Source organism: Salvelinus namaycush, chromosome 23, assembly GCF_016432855.1.
Source record: "Salvelinus namaycush isolate Seneca chromosome 23, SaNama_1.0, whole genome shotgun sequence".
NCBI classification, from domain to species: domain Eukaryota; kingdom Metazoa; phylum Chordata; class Actinopteri; order Salmoniformes; family Salmonidae; genus Salvelinus; species Salvelinus namaycush.
In genome coordinates this window covers 24,965,371-24,993,204 of record NC_052329.1, presented here as the reverse complement: position 1 = coordinate 24,993,204, position 27,834 = coordinate 24,965,371, and the positions used below count along the sequence as shown (strand labels likewise).

The 27,834-nt window shown below is 45.6% G+C and overlaps 1 protein-coding gene across 1 annotated transcript; it reads right to left on the bottom strand.

The window, feature by feature from the left end:
- Positions 1 to 1,491: 1,491 nt before the first annotated feature.
- On the bottom strand, positions 1,492 to 12,879 carry LOC120018229 (protein ABHD15-like). The gene is made up of 3 exons (XM_038961307.1): positions 11,700 to 12,879; positions 3,794 to 4,146; positions 1,492 to 3,126 (listed from the first exon to the last, which is right to left on the bottom strand). The coding sequence occupies exons 1-3, from the start codon at positions 12,264 to 12,266 to the stop codon at positions 2,505 to 2,507; spliced, it is 1,542 nt and encodes a 513-aa protein (XP_038817235.1). The 5' UTR covers positions 12,267 to 12,879; the 3' UTR covers positions 1,492 to 2,504.
- Between the last annotated feature and the right edge of the window lie 14,955 nt (positions 12,880 to 27,834).

Below are 27,834 nucleotides of genomic sequence, written 5' to 3'. Positions count from 1 at the left end.
TTAGTGGCTGTGAGAAGACACTAATGCTATCTAGCCTTTTTATGGGCTCCCGAGTGGCGCAGCAGTCTAAGGCACTGCAACTCAGTGCTAGAGGCGTCACTCCAGACCCTGGTTTGATTCCAGGCTGATTTGGAGTCCCATAGGGCGGCACACAATTGACCCAGCATCGCCCAGTTAGGGTTTGGCCGTGGTAGGCCGTCAAATTAGCATTTGTTGTTAACTGACTTTCCTAGTTAAATAAAGGTAAAAAATATAGATATATTTATATTTGGTTTTTCAAAACTTGTGGAATGTCACTTGCACCCAATAGCCACAAGATGGCGCTCCTCACCTTAGTGAAATATTACAGTACGTCAACACAGCACTAGCCTCCTCTTAGTCATCAAACATATCCATAATAATATCCTCTGTATTCTAGAGCAGGTTCTCTCACTGACCTATGAATATATCTTGATCATATCAAGGGACTAGGTCACTATGAACGCGAATGAAATATCAATCAATGCAAATGCAATTGGACAGATGCAGACATTGGGGCTGGAATTAAATAAGCAACGTGTTAAAGGCCAATCCAATGTTAACAACTTAATTGGGCCGAGAGACTGAGAGGCCTGGTGGTTATTGTTTCTGTCGCCCCTATGTCTGTCTGCTCTAGTTGACATTTCACTAAATGAAAATGAACAACAAAAGAATGAGCATTCTAGGCAGGCTGCTTCGGCTCATAGTCATTTGTAGAACCAGAAAGACTGTTGTAACAAATAACAGTGGCTATGTTCCGTGCTGAAGTTGTCTGGGCACTGTGATCATATGTAATAGCTGTATTTACATGGTAGTTGCAGTGTCATTACAATGTAGGTGCACATTAAAACCATAAGGCCTGTTTGCATACTGTGATGCAGAGGTTTACAAAAGTGGAGCGATTGTAAGGTAGGATTACAGATTCGGCTTTAGTAATCCTGGAATAATGGCACCGAGGAAAGGTAGTGTATTTTGTAAAGGGTCAGGGCTTGATGCTAACTGTAGAGTTGGCTCTGTGGTCCAGCAGTAGCAGCTGTCTGTGTGGATGAGGATCTGTAGGGACACACCGTGGAGAGATATCTAATCAGATCACACGGTCACACACAGACACACACACACGTATGCACACACAAATACACACCACACACATACAGACACATACACACACATGAATACACACCACAAACATACAGACACACACACACACAAAGACAGTGGTATCGCTCTGGGCATAGAGCTATTTTAGGAGACGTCTAAATGGAAAACTCTCCATGTGTTTGATGAATCCTCAGAGAAACAGAACTCTACTGTACATAGTCACAAAGTTCTAAGTATGACACATACAGTATTGTACATAAAGTTCCACATACAGTAACTGAAGACTGTTAAATTCATACAATGTTACACAACATTACTGTAATTATGTCTGGACAAAAGATAACAGTGTGTGACCAAAATGAAATCCTTCCATGATACGTTCCCTCCTCTTTTTCTTTTATTACATCGTTCCTTCCCAATGATTCAGATCATTTAACACATTTAACACAAGTTTAACATTGTTTAGAAAACTACAGGAAAATCATCATGTCACTAACAGCGCCAATTCAAAGTTGCAGATTGCAGCTACATTCAATGAACCCCAGTCAGAGTTTGAATTACAACATGTGTGAAAAGCCACAAACCCAACCGGTTCCACCCAGTTCAGCAGAACATCACCATATCATTACACATAGTTTCCCCTTGAATCTGATTGTCTCATCAGAGAAATACTGGCAGTCCAGTGTCCAGACGGGAATTTTTGGACAGGCTTTTCTGTTTACACGTAGTGTGTTTTTGAGTGTTCATCCTTAAATTCTGAGAGAGAGAGAGAGAGAGAGAGAGTGTGTGTGTGTGTGTGTGTGTGTGTGTGTGTGTGTGTGTGTGTGTGTGTGTGTGTGTGTGTGTGTGTGTGTGTGTGTGTGTGTGTGTGTGTGTGTGTGTGTCAATGAAACCATGTTCCATCAATTACCCAGGTGACTGCTGCACACAGATTAATATTCAGCCCGTTAAATGCAAAGCTTTCTTGTGCTGCAGATACAATCCCTTATCATCCATAATATAAATTCCTTATCATCCGTAATATAAATCCCTTATCATCCATAATATAAATCCCTTATCATCCATAATATAAATTCCTTATCATCCGTAATATAAATCCCTTATCATCCATAATATAAATCCCTTATCATCCATAATATAAATCCCTTATCATCCATAATATAAATACTTTATCATCCATAATATAAATCCCTTATCATCCATAATATAAATTCCTTATCATCCATAATATAAATCCCTTATCATCAATAATATCAATCCCTTATCATCCATAATATAAATATCTTATCATCCATAATATAAATCCCTTATCATCCATAATATCAATCCCTTATCATCCATAATATAAATCCCTTATCATCCATAATATCCAATATCATCAACCCAGCTCATCGTGTATAAGACCTCTGCCAGTTGTAGATAGTGTGTATATTATGTGAGCATGCGGGCAGCCTCTTACAGCTACTGACACTACGATGTCTGAAGACTTTGCCCTGGCTGCTACCCCCCAGGCCCCTCCGTCTGGCAGCCTGCTTAGCCCTCTCCTCTGCCGCAATGAAGTCTGTGGTGGCCCTAAAGAACTCCAGCAGGGCCCGGTGGCTCCAGCTAGTCCCAGGTGTCCCTCCAAAGGTCCCTCCCCCAGAGAAAGCACTCCCTTCCTGGGTGTTAAAGCCACAGTGTCCCCCCCTGGTGGTTAGTAGCAGGAAGAAGTGGGGGTTGCTCTCGAAGAGTTCCAGGGGTAGGGTAGACTGGGGGTCTCCTCTGATAGGGTCATCCTGAGCACAGACACTCAAAACAGGGATGGCGACTTCGTCTACATCCCGGAGGGGTTCATTGCGTTCCCAGTAGGCCTCCCAGGCTCCACCACTGCTGCTGCTGGTGCCCGCTGCTAGGGCCGGGGCTCCTTTAGGGCCTGGCTGCTGGCAGAACAGCACCTCCTCCAGGCCACGCATGGAACAGCTTGAGAAAAGGGCATCGGTGTGCACTGTCTCACCCAGCACTGTCCTGTACCTAGATATACCCAGACAAGGACACACACACACGCACACACGCACGCACGCACGCACGCACGCACGCACGCACGCACGCACGCACGCACGCACGCACACACACACACACACACACACACACACACACACACACACACACACACACACACACACACACACACACACACACACACATATAAACATAAAGACACACACACAACACACGCACAGCCACACACACAAACAGTACAATCAGTAAATCAATCTATAAGTGCTGAATGGCTCTATAACATCCTTGTTAGCATTGATTGTGAAACCACAAGTTGGGTCCCGATGTCCTGCTAGATCAATAGCATGGTGGGCAGCGGTTGCCATGATAATGGTATTGTATTTTAATCAAATCCTGTAATATCAGGGTGTGACATTATTCCCTTTCTTCTCCTCTTCTCAATCAGGTTTCTCTCTTTCTCTCTCCACCCTCTGCTCGCCCGCCATCTCTCCCTACCTTCTCCCTACCCTGTTTGTTTGTCCCTCCCTCCCTCTCCCTTCTTCATCTCTCTCCCTCCCTCCCCTCCCTCCCTCCCCTCTCACTCCCTCCCCTCTCCCTCCATCTCCCCTCCATTCCTCTCCTCCCCTCTCCATCCCTCTCCTCTCCCCCTCCATCCCTCTCCCCTCCCTCCATCCCTTACCTGTTGAGGCATATCTTCTGGTAAGTCACCAGAGCCCAGTGTAGGGGCCAGATGGGTCCTTTCTCAAACCAGCTCTGGCAGCGGAACACTGGCGAGAGGCAGGCGGCGGCCGTCACGTAGCTGGATGAACCACACTCTCCCAGGTAGGAGAGGAGGAGGCCGGACCCCGTGCTCTCGCTCACCGCGTACAGCCGGCTCACGGGCTGCCTGTAGCGCATGTAGCGCACGGCCTCGCGTAGGTCCCCTGGGTCGCCAAACTGCTGCAGCTTGACGGTGCTGAGGGGGGTGGCGTTGTGGCTGCGCCGGTTAAACACCACAGGGAGGTAGCCGTGGGACAACGCCACCTCACAGAGCTGAAGGACAGGAAACAGAACATCATGTAATTCATGACAATATAGACCTTTATTGAATTGAAGTGACACAGCAGTGAGGTCCAATCAATCATTGGTTCACCTCACTACAGGATGAACTGTGACATCATCAAAGCTGGAGGTAGAGGAGGGACAGACAGATGGTGACACAGTGGTCAGTGTGAGCTCACATAGTGTTTGGTCAATGTAAAAGCACTATTTAAATCCATGAATCCATTAATGCATGACTGACTATGAACTGTGAGATCAGAATATGTGAGGTCTTCGGAAAAGCCCTACATAAATCTAATCCAACATTGAATGTTTCAACTGACTATGAACTGTAACAACACCAACACAGGCTGCATCTGAAATGGCCTTAGGGTGCCATTTCCAACACCCCCACAGAGTATGAATGAACAGCTACACAGAGCTATAAGAAGACAATGATTAGAGAGACTAGAGAGACCAAGAGGAGGTGTAACAGATCACTGCATTAAATATTTACAGAGCTGAGAAACCTGAAAGAGCACTTAAACCTGGATATTATCCTTTCTCTCTGCGTTTCTTTCTTTCTCTCACTCTCTCTGTTTCTATCTCTCTCTCTCAACTTCTCTCCCTCTCTCTGTTTCTATCTCTCTCTCTCAATTCAATTCAAAGGGCTTTATTGTCATGGGAAACATATGTTAACATTGCCAAAGCAAGTGAAGTAGATCATATACAAAAGTGAAATAAACAATACAAATGAACAGTAAACATTACACTAACAGAAGTTCTCTCTCTCTCTGTCTCTGTCTCTCTCAAAAACCTCTCTCCTTCCCTCTCTCCCTTTCTCTCAACCTCTCTCCCACTCTCTATTTATATCTCTCTCTCTGTTTCTCTCTCTCTCTCAACCTTTCTCCCTCTGTGTTTCTCTCTCTCTCTCTGTTTCTCTCTCTCTCTGTTTCTATCTCTCTCTCTGTCTCTCTCTCTCTCAACCTCTCTCCCTCTCTCTTTCTATCTCTCTCTCTGTTTCTATATCTCTCTCGCTCTGTCTCGCTCTCTCTCTCTCTCTCTCTCTCTCTCTCTCAACCTCTCTCCCACTCTCTATTTATATCTCTCTCTCTGTTTCTCTCTCTCTCAACCTTTCTCCCTCTGTGTTTCTCTCTCTCTCTGTTTCTCTCTCTCTCTGTTTCTATCTCTCTCTCTGTCTCTCTCTCTCTCAACCTCTCTCCCTCTCTCTTTCTATCTCTCTCTCTGTTTCTATATCTCTCTCGCTCTGTCTCTCTCTCTGTTTCTATATCTCTCTCGCTCTGTCTCTCTCTCTCTCTCTCTCTGTTTCTATATCTCTCTCGCTCTGTCTCTCTCTATCTCTCTCTCTGTTTCTATATATCTCTCTCTCTGTCTCTCTCTCTCTCTCTGTCTCTCTCCCTCTCTGAATCAATTCATCCTACTAATACAGCAGTATTAATGCGGCTACACTATTGAAGTACAGCTGTTTTCCAACATAAGGATGATGAGGTATAAAGCAGGTTAACTTTGCTTCAGTCTTCCATTTGTTTTCCCTCTCGATTATGCTGCCAGTGTCGAGCCAATGAGGAATTTTTGTCACAGAGACTCGAGAAACACGGAAGCATGCACACGCCCACACACACACAAAGTCATGCCTTGCAGACACACACCTACACACTGTCACTCAGAAGCATGCACACACCAGCACAAACACCTACAGTACATCCTGCCACACACACTCCTACACATGAGTCTGCAACACATTTACACACTGCCACATTCTTCAGATGAATTATGTCAAACTCTCACAAACTCCCTCAAATATTCAAGGTCCAACATTCAGCCTGAAAACAGCTCTGTGAACAAGACCAAAGGGATTTGTCTCTGACTCGACCAACTGCAGAAATGACATCATCACTGTCATACCACAACTGTTAAATGCAGAGGCAAAGTCATCATTCTGTAGGGGTATCACAGTCAAGTCATCATACTGGAGGGGTATCACAGTCAAGTCATCATTCTGTAGGGGTATCACAGTCAAGTCATCATACTGGAGGGGTATCACAGTCAAGTCATCATACTGGAGGGGTATCACAGTCAAGTCATCATACTGGAGGGTATCACAGTCAAGTCATCATACTGGAGGGGTATCACAGTCAAGTCATCATACTGGAGGGGTATCACAGTCAAGTCATCATACTGGAGGGGTATCACAGTCAAGTCATCATACTGGAGGGGTATCACAGTCAAGTCATCATACTGGAGGGGTATCACAGTCAAGTCATCATACTGGAGGGGTATCACAGTCAAGTCATCATACTGGAGGGAATCACAGTCAAGTCCTCATACTGGAGGGGTATCACAGTCAAGTCATCATACTGGAGGGAATCACAGTCAAGTCATCATACTGGAGGGGTATCACAGTCAAGTCATCATACTGGAGGGGTATCACAGTCAAGTCCTCATACTGGAGGGGTATCACAGTCAAGTCATCATTCTGTAGGGGTATCACAGTCAAGTCATCATACTGGAGGGGTATCACAGTCAAGTCATCATTCTGTAGGGGTATCACAGTCAAGTCATCATACTGGAGGGGTATCACAGTCAAGTCATCATACTGGAGGGGTATCACAGTCAAGTCATCATACTGGAGGGGTATCACAGTCAAGTCATCATACTGGAGGGGTATCACAGTCAAGTCATCATACTGGAGGGGTATCACAGTCAAGTCATCATACTGGAGGGGTATCACAGTCAAGTCATCATACTGGAGGGGTATCACAGTCAAGTCATCATACTGGAGGGAATCACAGTCAAGTCCTCATACTGGAGGGGTATCACAGTCAAGTCATCATACTGGAGGGAATCACAGTCAAGTCATCATACTGGAGGGGTATCACAGTCAAGTCATCATACTGGAGGGGTATCACAGTCAAGTCCTCATACTGGAGGGGTATCACAGTCAAGTAATCATACTGGAGGGGTATCACAGTCAAGTAATCATACTGGAGGGTATCACAGTCAAGTCATCATACTGGAGGGGTATCACAGTCAAGTCATCATACTGGAGGGGTATCACAGTCAAGTAATCATACTGGAGGGGTATCACAGTCAAATAATCATACTGGAGGGATTCAGACAAGTCATAATACTGGAAGGGTATCACAGTCAAGTAATCATACTGGAGGGGTATCACAGTCAAGTAATCATACTGGAGGGGTATCACAGTCAAGTAATCAATAGGGTGAAAGCAATAGGGTGAAAAGTATTTGGAGCTCAATGCTTATACAAACCCAGTAGTCTCAGATCTGCATTCGGGAGTTAATGGGAGTGGAAAACTGTTTGGGAAATTAAGCCCTAGTCAGAAGGAACTCTGAAAGATCGCAAACTAGCTGGGCCGTTAGGGAGGGAGAGGGCTTTAAAACCTATAACTGTCTTTTAACAAATCATCCACGCACACCTTGCATACTTTTCATACTGTATAGCCAGGCCAGCAAGACTTTAATCATTCACTTGAACTTTTATTTTTAAATCCTTTTCTTCTTGGCCATGTTCTGTTATAATCTCCACCCGGCACAGCCAGAAGAGGACTGGCCACCCCTCAGAGCCTGGTTCCTATCTAGGTTTCTTCCTAGGTTCTGGCCTTTCTAGGGAGTTTTTCCTAGCCACCGTGCTTCTACACCTGCATTGCTTGCTGTTTGGGGTTTTAGGCTGGGTTTCTGTACAGCACTTTGAGATATCAGCTGATGTAAGAAGGGCTTTGTAAATCAATTTGATTTGATTTGATTCAGTTCTCCATCTCCCAGAAAATAGTAGTCACATTTGACACATCTGACAGAATTGATCTTCCTCCCTCATCTCCCTAGGCTACAATCATTCACTTAAACCTTAGTCTAATTCCCTTTTTTCTGCTGATTGCTGACAGGCTGTTTATAGTGAATCAGCTTCTATGAATGCTCCCATTGTTGACAGACTAGGCTAGTAAGGGGTGCTGGCAGTGAAGGTAGTGACTTATTGTTGACAGACTAGGCTAGTAGGGGGTGCAGGCAGTCAAGGTAGTGACTTATTGTTGACAGACTAGGCTAGTAGGGGGTGCTGGCAGTCAAGGTAGTGACTTATTGTTGACAGACTAGGCTACTAGAGGGTGCTGGCAGTCAAGGTAGTGACTTATTGTTGACAGACTAGGCTAGTAAGGGGTGCTGGCAGTCAAGGTAGTGACTTATTGTTGACAGACTAGGCTAGTAGGGGGTGCTGGCAGTCAAGGTAGTGACTTATTGTTGACAGACTAGGCTAGTAAGGGGTGCTGGCAGTCAAGGTAGTGACTTATTGTTGACAGACTAGGCTAGTAGGGGGTGCTGGCAGTCAAGGTAGTGACTTATTGTTGACAGACTAGGCTAGTAAGGGGTGCTGGCAGTCAAGGTAGTGACTTTTTGTTGACAGACTAGGCTAGTAAGGGGTGCTGGCAGTCAAGGTAGTGACTTATTGTTGACAGACTAGGCTAGTAAGGGGTGCTGGCAGTCAAGGTAGTGACTTATTGTTGACAGACTAGGCTAGTAAGGGGTGCTGGCAGTCAAGGTAGTGACTTATTGTTGACAGACTAGGCTAGTAAGGGGTGCTGGCAGTCAAGGTAGTGACTTATTGTTGACAGACTAGGCAGGTAGGGGGTGCAGGCAGTCAAGGTAGTGACTTATTGTTGACAGACTAGGCTAGTAGGGGGTGCAGGCAGTCAAGGTAGTGACTTATTGTTGACAGACTAGGCTAGTAGGGGGTGCAGGCAGTCAAGGTAGTGACTTATTGTTGACAGACTAGGCTAGTAGGGGGTGCAGGCAGTCAAGGTAGTGACTTATTGTTGACAGACTAGGCTAGTAGGGGGTGCAGGCAGTCAAGGTAGTGACTTATTGTTGACAGACTAGGCTAGTAGGGGGTGCAGGCAGTCAAGGTAGTGACTTATTGTTGACAGACTAGGCTAGTAGGGGTGCAGGCAGTCAAGGTAGTGACTTATTGTTGACAGACTAGGCTAGTAAGGGGTGCAGGCAGTCAAGGTAGTGACTTATTGTTGACAGACTAGGCTAGTAGGGGGTGCAGGCAGTCAAGGTAGTGACTTATTGTTGACAGACTAGGCTAGTAGGGGGTGCAGGCAGTCAAGGTAGTGACTTATTGTTGACAGACTAGGCTAGTAGGGGGTGCAGGCAGTCAAGGTAGTGACTTATTGTTGACAGACTAGGCTAGTAGGGGGTGCAGGCAGTCAAGGTAGTGACTTATTGTTGACAGACTAGGCTAGTAGGGGGTGCAGGCAGTCAAGGTAGTGACTTATTGTTGCTCTCAAAAGTAACAGAGTACATAAATCAGGCTTGGAACAATGCAAGCCAGATTGGCCGGTTTTACAATCAATTGGGCTACTTTATAGTGGATTGGGCAGGTGTTTTTGATCTGGTTTGGGTAGAAAGTGTCCAAAGAATGTGGCAACATTGTCTGGACTGCAGGGTACAGTGACTCATTATAAGGCTAACGGGCATTGGAGTGTAGTCTTGTCCCAGATCTGTGTGTGCTGTCTTGCTGATTTGTATTTATTTAGTAGGGGTGATAATGGTATGAGTTGGCAAGACAGCACAAAATGATCTGGGACTATACTATTGGGAGTGCAGCTGCAGTGATGTGATCCTTTCACTCACAGCCCGCCAAGGCAGAACAAAGCCTTCTTAAAGCATTTCTCAATTACAACAATCACTGTTCTTAAGCCCTGGTTTTATCGCATGGCACTGTGCTCTTGTTGTTCACTTTCTTGCTCTCCTCCTCAGCTTGCCAAGACTGACTTGAACCAAGATGCCCCCCATGCTCAATGGGAATACGCATTGGCACTGGTCATTTCTCATATCTTGTTCAACCTCCTTTTTTCCCACCACTGCAATGATGAATTAGACATAATTTCACTGTTATGTAATTTCACCATTACAAAAATCTTCATAGATTGAACCTTCAACAATTAATGGTATAGCAGTGAATTGTATGACCATGAGACAGGTTTTGTTATGTTATGAAATAAGTCATAATAACTACACTGTAACGGAAAACAGTAAATAATACGTTCATTTGGAGTATTATCAACAGTAAAATAGTCTGAAACATTTTGTTACAGCATACTGTACATTATGGTGCATTGTGGGGAAATGTTGTGGGCGGGGAAAGAATTGCTGTATTTCAAATAGTAACGTAATTCCAACCCACACAATATAGTACAGTACCGTATCTTTGGAGCACCAAAAACCTTTTGACCACTAGTGGGTGCATGGTATTGTTGTTGTATTAACATATTGGGGGTGCCCTGTAAGAGGCTATATTTGTTGCACCTGTGAGTGAGAATGCTGTAACAATTTAACTAATTTCTGGGTTTAGTGCCTCATCAATTTGTATCGGGGACAGATTGGAATGGCAGCAAGTCTTAAACCTTAAATGGTTGAGCATTTTACTATGTCCTTTTGGTCTCTTTAGCCCTGTAGTTAACCGATCGCTGCAGCTGTACATAGTCCATCTGTAAACAGCCCACCCAATTTACCTACCTCATCCCCATACTGTTTTTATTTATTTACTTTTCTGCTCTTTTGCACACCAGTATCTCTACTTGCACATGATCATCTGAGGATTTATCACGCCAGTGTTAATCTGCTCAATTGTAATTATTCGCTCCTATGGCCTATTTATTGCCTACCTCCTCATGCCTTTTGCACACAATGTATATAGACTCATTTTTTTTTTTTTTTTTTTTTTTTCCTACTGTGTTATTGACTTGTTTATTGTTTACTCCATGTGTAACTCTGTGTTGTTGTCTGTTCACACTGCTATGCTTTATCTTGGCCAGGTCGCAGTTGTAAATGAGAACTTGTTCTCAACTAGCCTACCTGGTTAAATAAAGGTAAAATAAAAATAAATTTAAAAAAAGTAGTTGCTGCCAGTTTGGAAGCCTTTGTTAAGCCTCTAGAAGTGCAAGTGATATAAAACACACAATATTCATTAATATGCTGTAATGTGTGAACACTTTACCTAGCAGCCAACCTGCTTGCACTAATGCCTTGTAATTACAGTAAAATACTGTGAAATAGTATTAGTATATTTTACTGTATTGTACTGTATGTCATTATACAGTACTTGCTTTGATACCGTATTATTACAGTAGGTGTAATGTTATATGAAATACTGCATTTTACTTGCCACCAAGCTGCCTGTAAGCTGCTGTCAAATTCACAGGTACCCCTTTACAGTGTAGAGCTGATGTCTAGAGTTGATGTAAATCTTATTTCTGCCCCTGAGACTGTCCACAACAGTCCCTAATAGACATCCATAGAACGGTACGCTATGTTCTAAGTAACAGCTATGATGTCAGTTCAAAGGTAAAAAGGAGCAAGACAACTAGCATAATGTATCCCCCATTAAGACCATAAGACTAATAGGGCCTAGGTGGGCACTGGGCACATTGTGGCTGAGGGTGTTTTCACTTGATGAACAAGAACAAGCCTGGTTATGATCAAATATTGCATTACATTTCATCATTAATTAATTAATTAGGCTACCTTCAGCACATTTCTAGTGATTTTCCCAAACGAGTTGGGAATGATGAGGAGGATGGGGCTCGTGGAATTACTCGAGGTTCTCCTCCGTTTCTGGTACGACGCACCGGCCATCGACACTGCCCAGTCCAGCGCCACCAGACCGTCGTCGCTCAACTGCAGGTAGTCCCGCACGAAATACGCCGGGCTCTCGTACGGCCAGCACGCGCCGTAGAATGTCTGAAGAAACGCACTCGCCCGCCAAGTCCATCCAGTGCACGCTGTGAAATTGCTGAAAGTCCTGCAGTGTTTGAAGAGATAGTTGGCCAGCGCCGAGGGTTTGCATATCAGCGCAACATCGGGGACTTTATTCTCACCTGCCCTGTCCGATGTCTGGGCATTAGCACGGTCCACCGGGACCCCCCGGTCTGAGACGCACCTCTCTGAGACCATCTCCTTCGTCTGCCGCCGTGAAATTCCGAGCCCCTGGAGGAGTGCGTCTGGCTCGCCCTGGGTACCAAAATATTTCGAAGCTGGCCAAATGACGGCCACCAGAATCCCAATACACAAAGCAACGAGCCATTCAAGCATTTGGACGGTGTGGTCAATTCCACGGATGTTCAATAGGCCTACAGTTATGTTTTAATTAAAGTCAGCCAAAACTAGTATCAAAGCACAAAGAATAATCCGGGCCATTTTCGTTTGGTTGAAGTCCTCTTCTCACAAAGCACAACGTGCGCGTAACCATATAGGCTACTTGCTTTCTTTGGGATAAACCAGAATGCGCACAACAGGGTCACCACTTTCTTTCCTACAGTAACATGTCAACTGTGATATCTCCAGCCTTATATGGTTAATTACGTTTTCAGTTCAGAAGCCATCCTCATTGAAAACAGATTCTTGAAGCAGAAGTTTCGATGGCTGATCGTAACTGTAAACTGGAGAATACCCACCGTCGCCTCTACTGTGTTTCAAAACAAAGCACTCCACTCCAGAAGGGCTGCCTTCCTCTACGTCTATTCCTGGGTAAATTAAGCAAAGTGTTTTCTCCTTCACCACAAGAAAGGCATGGACATCCCCTCTCCAAGTCGTTCCAAATCGGGATACATGGTGTTCTCGACGTGCGCCTTTGAATTGTCAGTAATTGAATGCAGAGCTGCGTAAGCTTCGCTCCTCAATCTCAACAGCAGTGAGCAAGAGAAACTTCAGAATGGAGCCTCCCAGCTCCCATACACAAACCCTCGGTGTCAGACTGTCACAGGCGTAAACATCTCCTATACAATTCTGTTATGGGTGAACAGTTACATTTTCTCTTCAATGTAGTCTTTATTTGTGAAATACTATGGCTAGATTTGTATTTGTACCCAGGGTAGTTGAGACTATAGAATCAATTGTTCTTCCATCAAAGATCATATAGATTCTATATTATAGAACATCTTGGACATCTTGAATCCAAGTAACACCATTAATGTATTTCACAAAGGTAATATAGATAGGATAGCTATAGCAACTACAATGTCTGTACCACTAAAAGCCTGCCTGTAGAGGATTGAAAGCATAATTAATGTATAACAAGAGACTGCAGTGTATGCATTAGGGCCATATTGTGACAATTACAATGTATACATTTCATTAAGTGGATGTAAGCTCCATATGTACTAAATGGCCCTCAAATAAAACTCTTATAGAGGCAGTCCAAACATAATGTTGCCCATCCACTGATGCATTAACAATCTAGGAAGTGCAGACAGAACCGGAGGCAGAAGATATACAGCTGGATTTATGGTAAATTACTGAGTGTTGTCCAAAAACAGAAAGGGAAGACAGGGCAGTGGATGAGGTCAGTAATAATTGTATCATCTGAATGTTTTTCCCTAACGTATTCTCCATGGGGATTGGATGACCTTCAATTGGAATTTTACTCAGAACATTTCCAGGTAGCTTGTCGCTGACTCCATTGATTGGTGATATATGGGGCTAAGTGCTATACCTCATATTAGGTGGATACATAACATGTTTATATTATGTCTGCGTCCGAAATGGCACACCATTCACTATAGTGCACTACATCTGAACAGGGGCCGTAGAGCTCTGATCAAAAGTAGTGGACTATAGGGAATAGGGCACCATTTGGGAAGCAATCTATATTAGGTTGTGCTCCTAAACTGCTGCTTTTAGGAGTGATGGTGATGTTGTTGTTGTTGTTGTTGTTGTTGTTTTGGACCCATCTGAAAATTACTAACAGAGAGCTGTAGCCTGCCAGGGAGGACTGATGGTGAGGACCAGACTAACAGAGAGCTGTAGCCTGCCAGGGAGGACTGATGGTGAGGACCAGACTAACAGAGAGCTGTAGCCTGCCAGGGAGGACTGATGGTGAGGACCAGACTAACAGAGAGCTGTAGCCTGCCAGGGAGGACTGATGGTGAGGACCAGACTAACAGAGAGCTGTAGCCTGCCAGGGAGGACTGATGGTGAGGTCCAGACTAACAGAGAGCTGTAGCCTGCCAGGGAGGACTGATGGTGAGGACCAGACTAACAGAGAGCTGTAGCCTGCCAGGGAGGACTGATGGTGAGGACCAGACTAACAGAGAGCTGTAGCCTGCCAGGGAGGACTGATGGTGAGGACCAGACTAACAGAGAGCTGTAGCCTGCCAGGGAGGACTGATGGTGAGGACCAGACTAACAGAGAGCTGTAGCCTGCCAGGGAGGACTGATGGTGAGGACCAGACTAACAGAGAGCTGTAGCCTGCCAGGGAGGACTGATGGTGAGGACCAGACTAACAGAGAGCTGTAGCCTGCCAGGGAGGACTGATGGTGAGGACCAGACTAACAGAGAGCTGTAGCCTGCCAGGGAGGACTGATGGTGAGGACCAGACTAACAGAGAGCTGTAGCCTGCCAGGGAGGACTGATGGTGAGGACCAGACTAACAGAGAGCTGTAGCCTGCCAGGGAGGACTGATGGTGAGGACCAGACTAACAGAGAGCTGTAGCCTGCCAGGGAGGACTGATGTGAGGTCCAGACTAACAGAGAGCTGTAGCCTGCCAGGGAGGACTGATGGTGAGGACCAGACTAACAGAGAGCTGTAGCCTGCCAGGGAGGACTGATGGTGAGGACCAGACTAACAGAGAGCTGTAGCCTGCCAGGGAGGACTGATGGTGAGGACCAGACTAACAGAGAGCTGTAGCCTGCCAGGGAGGACTGATGGTGAGGTCCAGACTAACAGAGAGCTGTAGCCTGCCAGGGAGGACTGATGGTGAGGACCAGACTAACAGAGAGCTGTAGCCTGCCAGGGAGGACTGATGGTGAGGACCAGACTAACAGAGAGCTGTAGCCTGCCAGGGAGGACTGATGGTGAGGACCAGACTAACAGAGAGCTGTAGCCTGCCAGGGAGGACTGATGGTGAGGACCAGACTAACAGAGAGCTGTAGCCTGCCAGGGAGGACTGATGGTGAGGACCAGACTAACAGAGAGCTGTAGCCTGCCAGGGAGGACTGATGGTGAGGACCAGACTAACAGAGAGCTGTAGCCTGCCAGGGAGGACTAATGGTGAGGACCAGACTGACAGAGAGCTGTAGCCTGCCAGGGAGGACTGATGGTGAGGACCAGACTAACAGAGAGCTGTAGCCTGCCAGGGAGGACTGATGGTGAGGACCAGACTAACAGAGAGCTGTAGCCTGCCAGGGAGGACTGATGGTGAGGACCAGACTAACAGAGAGCTGTAGCCTGCCAGGGAGGACTGATGGTGAGGACCAGACTAACAGAGAGCTGTAGCCTGCCAGGGAGGACTGATGGTGAGGACCAGACTAACAGAGAGCTGTAGCCTGCCAGGGAGGACTGATGGTGAGGACCAGACTAACAGAGAGCTGTAGCCTGCCAGGGAGGACTGATGGTGAGGACCAGACTAACAGAGAGCTGTAGCCTGCCAGGGAGGACTAATGGTGAGGACCAGACTGACAGAGAGCTGTAGCCTGCCAGGGAGGACTGATGGTGAGGACCAGACTAACAGAGAGCTGTAGCCTGCCAGGGAGGACTAATGGTGAGGACCAGACTAACAGAGAGCTGTAGCCTGCCAGGGAGAACTAATGGTGAGGACCAGACTAACAGAGAGCTGTAGCCTGTCAGGGAGGACTGATGGTGAGGACCAGACTAACAGAGAGCTGTAGCCTGCCAGGGAGGACTGATGGTGAGGACCAGACTAACAGAGAGCTGTAGCCTGCCAGGGAGAACTAATGGTGAGTACCAGACTGACAGAGAGCTGTAGCCTGCCAGGAAGGACTGATGGTGAGGACCAGACTAACAGAGAGCTGTAGCCTGCCAGGGAGGACTAATGGTGAGGACCAGACTAACAGAGAGCTGTAGCCTGCCAGGGAGGACTGATGGTGAGGACCAGACTAACAGAGAGCTGTAGCCTGCCAGGGAGGACTAATGGTGAGGACCAGACTAACAGAGAGCTGTAGCCTGCCAGGGAGAACTAATGGTGAGGACCAGACTAACAGAGAGCTGTAGCCTGTCAGAGAGGACTGATGGTGAGGACCAGACTAACAGAGAGCTGTAGCCTGCCAGGGAGGACTGATGGTGAGGACCAGACTAACAGAGAGCTGTAGCCTGCCAGGGAGAACTAATGGTGAGTACCAGACTGACAGAGAGCTGTAGCCTGCCAGGGAGGACTGATGGTGAGGACCAGACTAACAGAGAGCTGTAGCCTGCTAGGGAGGACTAATGGTGAGGACCAGACTGACAGAGAGCTGTAGCCTGCCAGGGAGGACTGGTGGTGAGGACCAGACTGACAGATAGCTGTAGCCTGCCAGGGAGGAATGATGGTGAGGACCAGACTAACAGAGAGCTGTAGCCTGCCAGAGAGGACTGATGGTGAGGACCAGACTAACAGAGAGCTGTAGCCTGCCAGGGAGGACTGATGGTGAGGACCAGACTGACAGAGAGCTGTAGCCTGCCAGGGAGGACTGATGGTGAGGACCAGACTAACAGAGAGCTGTAGCCTGCCAGGGAGGACTGATGGTGAGGACCAGACTAACAGAGAGCTGTAGCCTGCCAGGGAGGACTAATGGTGAGGACCAGACTGACAGAGAGCTGTAGCCTGCCAGGGAGGACTGATGGTGAGGACCAGACTTACAGAGAGCTGTAGCCTGCCAGGGAGGACTAATGGTGAGGACCAGACTAACAGAGAGCTGTAGCCTGCCAGGGAGGACTAATGGTGAGGACCAGACTAACAGAGAGCTGTAGCCTGTCAGGGAGGACTGATGGTGAGGACCAGACTAACAGAGAGCTGTAGCCTGCCAGGGAGGACTGATGGTGAGGACCAGACTAACAGAGAGCTGTAGCCTGCCAGGGAGAACTAATGCTGAGTACCAGACTGGCAGAGAGCTGTAGCCTGCCAGGAAGGACTGATGGTGAGGACCAGACTAACAGAGAGCTGTAGCCTGCCAGGGAGGACTAATGGTGAGGACCAGACTAACAGAGAGCTGTAGCCTGCCAGGGAGGACTGATGGTGAGGACCAGACTAACAGAGAGCTGTAGCCTGCCAGGGAGGAATGATGGTGAGGACCAGACTAACAGAGAGCTATTTTCTGTCAGGGAGGACTGATGGTGAAGACCAGACTGACAGAGAGCTGTAGCCTGTCAGGGAGGACTGGTGATGAGGACCAGACTGACAGAGAGCTGTAGCCTGTCAGGGAGGACTGATGATGAGGACCAGACTGACAGAGAGCTGTAGCCTGTCAGGGAGGACTGATGATGAGGACCAGACTGACAGAGAGCTGTAGCCTGTCAGGGAGAACTGATGATGAGGACCAGACTGACAGAGAGCTGTAGCCTGTCAGGGAGAACTGATGATGAGGACCAGACTGACAGAGAGCTGTAGCCTGCCAGGGAGGACTGATGGTGAGGACCAGACTAACAGAGAGCTGTAGCCTGTCAGGGAGAACTGATGATGAGGACCAGACTGACAGAGAGCTGTAGCCTGTCAGGGAGGACTGATGATGAGGTCCAGACTGACAGAGAGCTGTAGCCTGTCAGGGAGGATTGATGATGAGGACCAGACTGACAGAGAGCTGTAGCCTGTCAGGGAGGACTGATGATGAGGTCCAGACTGACAGAGAGCTGTAGCCTGTCAGGGAGGACTGATGATGAGGTCCAGACTGACAGAGAGCTGTAGCCTGTCAGGGAGGACTGATGGTGAGGACCAGACTGACAGAGAGCTGTAGCCTGTCAGGGAGAACTGATGATGAGGACCAGACTGACAGAGAGCTGTAGCCTGTCAGGGAGGACTGATGATGAGGTCCAGACTGACAGAGAGCTGTAGCCTGTCAGGGAGGACTGATGATGAGGTCCAGACTGACAGAGAGCTGTAGCCTGTCAGGGAGGACTGATGGTGAGGACCAGACTGACAGAGAGCTGTAGCCTGTCAGGGAGAACTGATGATGAGGTCCAGACTGACAGAGAGCTGTAGCCTGTCAGGGAGGACTGATGGTGAGGACCAGACTGACAGAGAGCTGTAGCCTGTCAGGGAGAACTGATGATGAGGACCAGACTGACAGAGAGCTGTAGCCTGCCAGGGAGGACTAATGGTGAGGACCAGACTAACAGAGAGCTGTAGCCTGTCAGGGAGAACTGATGATGAGGACCAGACTGACAGAGAGCTGTAGCCTGTCAGGGAGGACTGATGGTGAGGACCAGACTGACAGAGAGCTGTAGCCTGTCAGGGAGGACTGATGATGAGGACCAGACTGACAGAGAGCTGTAGCCTGTCAGGGAGGACTGATGGTGAGGACCAGACTGACAGAGAGCTGTAGCCTGTCAGGGAGGACTGATGATGAGGACCAGACTGACAGAGAGCTGTAGCCTGTCAGGGAGAACTGATGATGAGGACCTGTGGTGGATGAATCAGTGTAATTAACTATTCAGATGGAAATCGACAAGACAGAAGAACATTGTGTTTGTCACCTTGTTTCACACACACCACACACACACACACACACACACACACACACACACACACACACACACACACACACACACACACACACACACACACACACACACACACACACACACACACACACCGTTCACAGTAACACCCTTCCTGTCCTGTGACTTGGGAGTGGAAAACCAATCAAATGGCAGAATGGCAGATGCATTGCATTGCATATGGCAATTATGATTAAGGATTGGCTATAAACTCTTGCCAATCACCAGGTACTAGGATATCTCTGATGTCACCTACCAAGCAAATTGAATACTTGGAGAAGACAAGAGGCAATTTATTTTGCTTTATTCAACACCTAGTTAGGTCTTTGTAAAGTACAGAAAGAGAAACGTGTGCCTCTTGTGTTTGGTAACTGTCTGTGATTGTTGCTTCTTTCTCTAGAGAAGTTTAGTCATCGACTTTCATAAAAGGTTTCCGCCCATCATCTTTTGGGATTCCTAGAGAATGTGTTGAATAAATGGCACTGTTATAGGTAATACACGTAGCATATACATGGCTTGAATCTACTTGTGTTGTGTGTGTTGTATTGTGTTCTGTTGTGTGTGTGTGTGTGTGTGTGTGTGTGTGTGTGTGTGTGTGTGTGTGTGTGTGTGTGTGTGTGTGTGTGTGGTGTGTGGTGTGTGTGTGTGTGTGTGTGTGTGTGTGTGTGTGTTCTATTGTGGTATGTGTGCTGTGTTGTGTTGTATTGTGGTGTGTGTGTGTGTGTGTGTGTGTGTGTGTGTGTGTGTGTGTGTGTGTGTGTGTGTGTGTGTGTGTGTGTGTGTGTGTGTGTGTGTGTTCTATTGTGGTATGTGTGCTGTGTTGTGTTGTATTGTGGTGTGTGTGTTGTATTGTGGTGTGTGTGTGTGTGTGTGTGTGTGTGTGTGTGTGTGTGTGTGTGTGTGTGTGTGTGTGTGTGTGTGTGTGTGTGTGTGGTGTGTGTGGTGTGTGTGGTGTGTGTGTGTGTTCTATTGTGGTATGTGTGCTGTGTTGTGTTGTATTGTGGTGTGTGTGTGTTGTATTGTGGTGTGTGTGTGTGTGTGTGTGTGTGTGTGTGTGTGTGTGTGTGTGTGTGTGTGTGTGTGTGTGTGTGTGTGTGTGTGTGTGTGTGTGTGTGTGTGTGTGTGTGTGTGTGTTGTATTGTGGTGTGTGTGTGTTGTATTGTGGTGTGCGTGTGTGTGTGTGTTGTATTGTGGTGTGTGTGTGTGTTGTATTGTGGTGTGTGTGTGTGTTGTAGTGTAGTGTGTGTGTGTGTGTGTGTTGTAGTGTAGTGTGTGTGTGTTGTAGTGTAGTGTGTGTGTGTTGTAGTGTGTGTGTGTGTGTTGTATTGTGGTGTGTGTGTGTTGTATTGTGGTGTGTGTGTGTGTGTGTTGTATTGTGGTGTGTGTGTGTGTGTGTGTGTTGTATTGTGGTGTGTGTGTGTGTTGTATTGTGGTTTGGTGAGATACAAGAAGCCAACAGCTAATGATATTCATGAGGCTGAACCAAAGAGAAATAAGAAATGAACAGAACAGAACTTTGGCCTCAGTCATCTTTTTAATAGTCATGAAAATATATTATATTCTAAGTCTGTGGAGCGAGGGATGGTTATTAAAAAGAAAGGGAATAAAGTGAAAAGGAGGAAGAGACCAAGATGAGTGAGACGGAGGATAGTTGATCTAGAGAGAGAGAGTTGATGTAGAGTAAGAATAGAGGTTATAAAGCCTGGAGGTCATCGTGATATACAGTTCAACACACCTGCTTCTCAGGACACGTTACGGCCCATCACACACACGTTATTGCCCATCACACACACACTCCCTCTAGGAACGTCACAGGATATCGAAAAACAAGCGCACACCCTTTATTGTTTTGTTTAGGGATGACAAATTGTTCCGCATGACCCAAGGTTTTGGAAACACGCGCAGTCACCCACGTCTCACACACACACACACACACACACACACACACACACACACACACACACACACACACACACACACACACACACACACACACACACACACACACACACACACACACACACACACACACACACACACACACTGAAGTGTACCACTTGAACAAAGCAACTGGTGGGGAATGGTCCTTGACAGGGGCTGTGGTCCTTGAGAGGTCTGGGAACATAAGCACACACCAAAGGATACCGATAAGAGAAACGGGGCCATAGAGAATATGACCCGATTCACTCTAACTGACATAAGAAGAGCCCTGACGTGTGTGTGTGTGTGTGTGTGTGTGTGTGTGTGTGTGTGTGTGTGTGTGTGTGTGTGTGTGTGTGTGTGTGTGTGTGTGTGTGTGTGTGTGTGTGTGTGTGTGTGTGTGTGTGTGTGTGTGTGTGTCGTGGGAACCCCTCGCCAACAGCCAATGAAATTGCAGGGCACCAAATTCAAACAACAGAAATTTCATAATTCAAATTTCTCAAACATAGAAGTATTAGACACCATTTTAAAGATAAACTTCTCGTTAATCCAACCACAGTGTCTGATTTCAAAAAGGCTTTTCGGCGAAAGCAGAACATATCATTATGTTAGGTCAGCAACTAGTCACAGAAAGCATACAGCCATTTTCCAACCAAAGAGAGGAGTCACAAAAAGCAGAAATAGAGATAAAATGAATCACTAACCTTTGATATTCTTCATCAGATGACACTCCCGGGACAACATGTTACACAATACATGTATGTTTTGTTCGATCAAGTTCATATTTATATCCAAAAACCTCAGTTTACATTTGGCTTTGCCTCCAAAACATCCCGTGAATTTGCACAGAGCCACATCAATTTACAGAAATACTCATAATAAACTTTGATAAAAGATACAAGTATTATGCACAGAATTATAGATATACTTCTCCTTAATGCAACCGCTTTGTCAGATTTCAAAAAAGCTTAACGGAAAAAGCAAACCATGCAATAATCTGAGTACGGCGCTCAGAGACCAAAACAAACCAAACATATACCTGCCATCTTGCGGAGTCAACAGAAGTCAGAAATAGCATTATAAATATTCACTTACCTTTGATGATCTTTATCAGAATGCACTCCCAGGAATCCCAGTTCCACAATAAATGTTTGATTTGTTCGATAACGTCCATAATTTATGTCCAAATACCCCCTTTTTGTTCGCGCGTATAGCACAGTAATCCAAATGCTCAATGCGCGATCGCTTAGCTCAGACGAAAAGTCAAAAAAGTCATATTACAGTTCGTAGAAACATGTCAAACGAAGTATAGAATCAATCTTTAGGATGTTTTTATCATAAATCTTTAATAATGTTCCAACCGGAGAATTCCTTTGTCTTCAGACATGCAATGGAACTCAAGCTACCTCTCACGTGAACGCACATGGTCAGCTCATGGCACTCTCGGAGAGACCTTACTCAATCCCCTCTCATTCGCCCCCACTTCACAGTAGAAGCATCAAACAAGGTTCTAAAGACTGTTGACATCTAGTGGAAGCCTTTGGAAGTGCAATTTGACCACATAGACACTGTATATTCGATAGGCAAAGAGTTGAAAAACTACAAACCTCAGATTTCCCACTTCCTGGTTGGATTTTTCTCAGGTTTTCGCCTGCCATATGAGTTATGTTATACTCACAGACATCATTCAAACAGTTTTAGAAACGTCAGAGTGTTTTCTATCCAAATCTACTAATAATATGCATATATTAGCAACTGAGACTTAGTAGCAGGCAGTTTACTCTGGGCACGCTTTCATCCAAACGTGAAAATTCTGCCCCCTATCCCAAACAGGTTAATAGATTTATAATAGATTTATGATGAAGTATTTAGTGCTTGATGATGGTGCACTAAATACAGATTTTGACAGCTGATCTCTATAGTCTACTCTACATGATCAACTGATATTGATCTTTTAATTGGTTTAATTGGAAAAAGCTTAATCTCCAGCCACAGATACAGTATGACGTCACCAATGAGAGGGTGAGCTGGATAAAGAGGGAGAGGGGTGGAGTGAGGAGAGAAAGAACTGTGGGAGGCCTCATGTCTCAGTCATAGTCATAGTTCATGTGTAGAGAACCAATTGCGCGGCTTTGGTTAAACAAATGTTCCCCACTCTCTAAATCTCATTGCCTCCCCGATTGGGATGGAAACCAGCTGTAGTGTGGAAGACTGAAATTATAGTACTGTCAGAGGCTGTCCATTAGGACTGTGTTGTGCTCCCCTTATGTGTTCTCCCTCCTGCATCTGGGAACTATCATCTCAACACTGCCTGCCCTTGTGTACGCTTCCCACCACTCAGCCCTCCCATCCTCTCCTCATCCCTCCCACCCTCTCCTCATTCCTCCCACCCTCTCCTCATCCCTCCCTTCCACCCTCCCCTCAGCCCTCCCACCCTCCGCTCAGCCCTCTCACCCTCCTCTCATCCTTCCCACCCTCTCCTCATCCCTCCCACCCTTCCCTCATCCCATCCTCCCCTCATACCCTCCCCTCAGCCTCAACTGTTATCCTCTAATGCAGATATTCCCAAACTGGGGTACGCGCAATGCCGTCGGGGGTACGCCAAATAAAAATGTGATTCCCATTTTTTTAATAGATTTTTTATTCCCATTTTCAAACAGTCCATTTATATTTTCCAACGGGGCTAAACATTTGGGCGAGGTTTTTTTCTCGCCTGAGTAGCCTCGTTTCACTGTCAAAAATAAAATGAAACCATCTAGTGTTCAGCGAAATAACAACACAATGTCAAATACAGGTAGCCTAGTCAAATAATTAACATCCAATCACATTAACCATTACTCTCTCGTGGGAAACCTTCACTCTTTCGCAGACATTTAGAAACGAAACATGACAATTTGAAAAATAAGCCACAGGAGTTTTTTGAGCGAGAATAAAGACGACTTTCGAGTAGTAAGACATGTATAACCTCAACAGATACCATTAACAAGAAGGGGCTAGAAGCATCTTATATGGTGAGCTACCAAGTGGCTAGGACAGGCAAGCCCCATACTATTGTGGAGGACTTCATTCTTTATGCTTCCGCGGATATGGCTGGGACAATGCTGGGGGAAAACGCCAACATAAACTATACAGACAACGCCTTCATCAAACAACACTGTTTCACCATGCATCAGTAACATGGCAGGAGATGTTTTGAAACAATAATTGCTTCGCATTAAAGCCAGTGAATTATTTGCGTTACAGCTGGATGAGTCAACAGACGTGGCGGGCCTGGCACAGCTCCTGGTATATGTCCGTTATGGTTATGGGGGGTCAATTAAGGAAGACATCCTCTGCTGCAAATCACTGGAAACCAGGACATGAGAGGATGTTTTTAAAGTACTGGACAGCTTTGGTATTAGTACTGATGGCGCAAAAGTCATGACAGGAAGACATAGTGGAGTGGTAATGCACGTGCAAGCAGTGGCTCCTGACGCCACTTGGGTACACTGCAGCATCCACCGAGAGGCTCTTGCTGCCAAGGGAATGCCTGACAGCTTGAAATACATTTTGGACACTAAAAATACAGTGAAAATTGTTAACTTTGTTAAAGCAAGGCCCCTGAACTCTCGTGTATTTTCTGTATTATGCAATGATATAGGCAGCAACCATGTAACACTTTTACAACATACAGAAGTGCGCTGGTTATCAAGGGGCAAAGTATTGACAATTTTTTTTAAATTGAGAGATGAGCTTAAAGTTTTCTATACTGACCATCATTTTCACTTGTCTGACGGCTTGCATGATGACGAGTTTCTCACACGACTGGCATATCTGGGTGATGTTTTTTCTCGCCTGGATGATCTGAATCTAGGATTACAGGGACTCTTCGCAACTACAGTATATTCAATGTGCGGGACAAAATTGAGGCTATGATTAAGAAGTTGGAGGTCTTCTCTCTCTGCATTAACAAGGACAACACACAGGTCTTTCCATCATTGTATGCTTTTTTTATGTGCAAATGAACTCAAGCTTACGGACAATGTCAAATGTGATATAGCGAAGCACCTGAGTGAGCTGGGTGTGCAATTACGCAGGTACTTTCCCGAAACGGACGACACAAACAACTGGATTCGTTATCCCTTTCATGCCCTGCCTCCAGTCCATTTACCGATATTTGAATAAGAGAGACTCATCGAAATTGCAACAAGCGGTTCTGTGAAAATGTAATTTAATCAGAAGCCACTGCCCGATCCCTGGATAAGTCTGCACTCAGAGTTTCTTGCCTTGGCAAATCGCGCTGTTAAGACACTGATGGCCTTTGCAACCACGTACCTATGTGAGAGTGGATTCTCGGCCCTCAGTAGCATGAAAACTAAATACATGCACAGACTGTGTGTGGAAAATTATTTAAGACTGAGACTCTCTCCAATACAACCCAACATTGCAGAGTTATGTGCATGCTTTCAAGCATACCCTTCTCATTAACCTGTGGTGAGTTATTCACAATTTTTGATGAACAAATAAGGTTTTATATATAAGATGGCTAAATAAAGAGCAACATTTTTTATTATTATTTGTATCCTGGTCCTATAAGAGCTCTTTGTCACTTCCCACGAGCCGGGTTGTGACAAAAACTCACACTCATTCTTATGTTTAAGAAATGTATCGTATAGTGTGTGTGTGGCAGGCATACAATGATGGCAAAAAACAACAGGTTGAATGTTTGAAGGGGTACAGGACTATAAAAACTTTGTGAACCACTGTTGGAATGAATGAAAAGCCGTAAACAGCTCAAAACATCTTAACACTTTTCTACTTAGATTAATTCCCAGAATAAATTCTGGGAATTCATCTAGCCCAATGCTAGTGGCAACAAGTCCTCTACTCACACTCCATTTGTCACAAACACACACACAAACGCACACACACTGTGCAGTATGTCTAGCCATATCTGCACAGACAGCACTCTGAAATGTAATAGACACCGTTTGTTTGGTCGATTGTTGTTGGGTAAGCAGTAAGCAGTGGTTTGCTGTAAACCTGCTTGACGCACAGAAGTGGTACACTGGATTGGTTCAGTGCACACTGGTGGTACGACACACCAATGACTCAGAGGTGTGGGGTGATGCGTCAAATCGTGCAACCACATCCTCTGAGGCTTACTTCCTGTCCCTCTGAAAACAATCCCCAACCAGGAGACATAACACTAACAGACAAAAGCATTAACAGTATACTACCTTAGCTAATTACAGTTGAAGTCGGAAGTTTACATACACCTTAGCCAAATACATTTAAACTCCGTTTTTCACAATTCCTGACATTTAATCCGAGTAAAAATTCCCTGTCTTAGGTCAGTTAGGATCACCACTTTTTTTTAAGAATATGAAATGTCAGAATAATAGTAGAGAGAATGATTTATTTCAGCTTTTATTTATTTCATCACATTCCCAGTGGGTCAGAAGTTTACATACACTCAATTAGTATTTGGTAGCATTGCCTTTAAATTGTTTAACTTGCGTCAAACGTTTTGGGGAGCCTTCCACAAGCTTCCCACAATAAGTTGGGTGAATTTTGGCCCATTCCTCCTGACAGAGCTGGTGTAACTGAGTCAGGTTTGTAGGCCTCCTTGCTCGCACACGCTTTTTCAGTTCTGCCCACACATTTTCTATAGGATTGAGGTCAGGACTTTGTGATGGCCACTCCAATACCTTGACTTTGTTGTCCTCAAGCCATTTTGCCACAACTCTGGAAGTATATTTGGGGTCATTGTCCATTTGGAAGACCCATTTGCGACCAAGCTTTAACTTCCTGACTGATGTCTTGAGATGTTGCTTCAATATATCCACATAATTTTCCTCCCTCATGATGCCATCTATTTTGTGAAGCGCACCAGTCCCTCCTGCAGCAAAGCACCCCCACAACATGATGCTGCCACCCCTGTGCTTCACGGTTGGGATGGTGTTCTTTGGCTTGCAAGCCTCCCCCTTTTTCCTCCAAACATAACAATGGTCATTTTGGCCAAACAGTTCTATTTTTGTTTCATCAGACCAGAGGCCATTTCTCCAAAAAGTACGATCTTTGTCCCCATGTGCAGTTGCAAACCGTAGTCTGGCTTTTTTATGGCGGTTTTGGAGCAGTGGCTTCTTCCTTGCCGAGCGGCCTTTCAGGTTGTGTCGATATAGGACTCGTTTTACTGTGGATATAGATACATTTGTACCTGTTTCCTCCAGCATCTTCACAAGGTCCTTTGCTGTTGTTCTGGGATTGATTTGCACTTTTCGCACCAAAGTACGTTCATCTCTAGGAGACAGAACGCGTCTCCTTCCTGAGCGGTATGACTGCTGCGTGGTCCCATGGTGTTTATACTTGCGTACCATTGTTTGTACAGATGAACGTGGTACCTTCAGGCATTTGTAAATTGCTCCCAAGGATGAACCAGACTTGTGGAGGTCTACAATTTCTTTTCTGAGGTCTTGGCTGATTTCTTTTGATTTTCCCATGATGTCAAGCAAAGAGGCACTGAGTTTGAAGGTATGCCTTGAAATACATCCACAGGTACACCTCCAATTGACTCAAATGATGTCAATTAGACTATCGGAAGCTTCTAAAGCCATGACATAATTTTCAGGAATTTTCCAAGCTGTTTAAAGGCACAGTCAACTTAGTATGTAAACCTCTGACCCACTGGAATTGTGATACAGTGAATTATAAGTGAAATAATCTGTCTGTAAACAATTGTTGGAAAATATACTTGTGTCATGTACACAGTAGATGTCCTAACCGACTTGACAAAACTATAGTTTGTTAACAAGAAATTTGTGGAGTGGTTGAAAAACGAGTTTTAATGACTCCAACCTAAGTGTATGTAAACTTCAAATATCAGACAATCTCTCGCATCTCCTTCTAGACTGTATACTGTACCACAGCACTATAATAAGGAGTTATTTGCTCCACTGACTGACAGCCTCGATAGCAATGTCCGTGATGGCCCTGACCTCAGCTGAAATGCTAAAGTACAGTACTATTGATTGACACATGTTATTCGGTTATTCATTACAGGCAGTTGAGGATAAGCTGTACAGTCAGTCAGTCAGCGAGTGTTTATAAAAGAGACAAACATTTTGTAAAACTAATTTAGAAGCATACAAAAGGACAACAGCAGGGATGCTGTGCCATTATTTTTCATCTGATACAAATAGTTGACAAACAATGAGGCTGTTTGTCTTGTAACATTAAGTACCACAGTATATTCCCAGTTTCACCAATGGGAA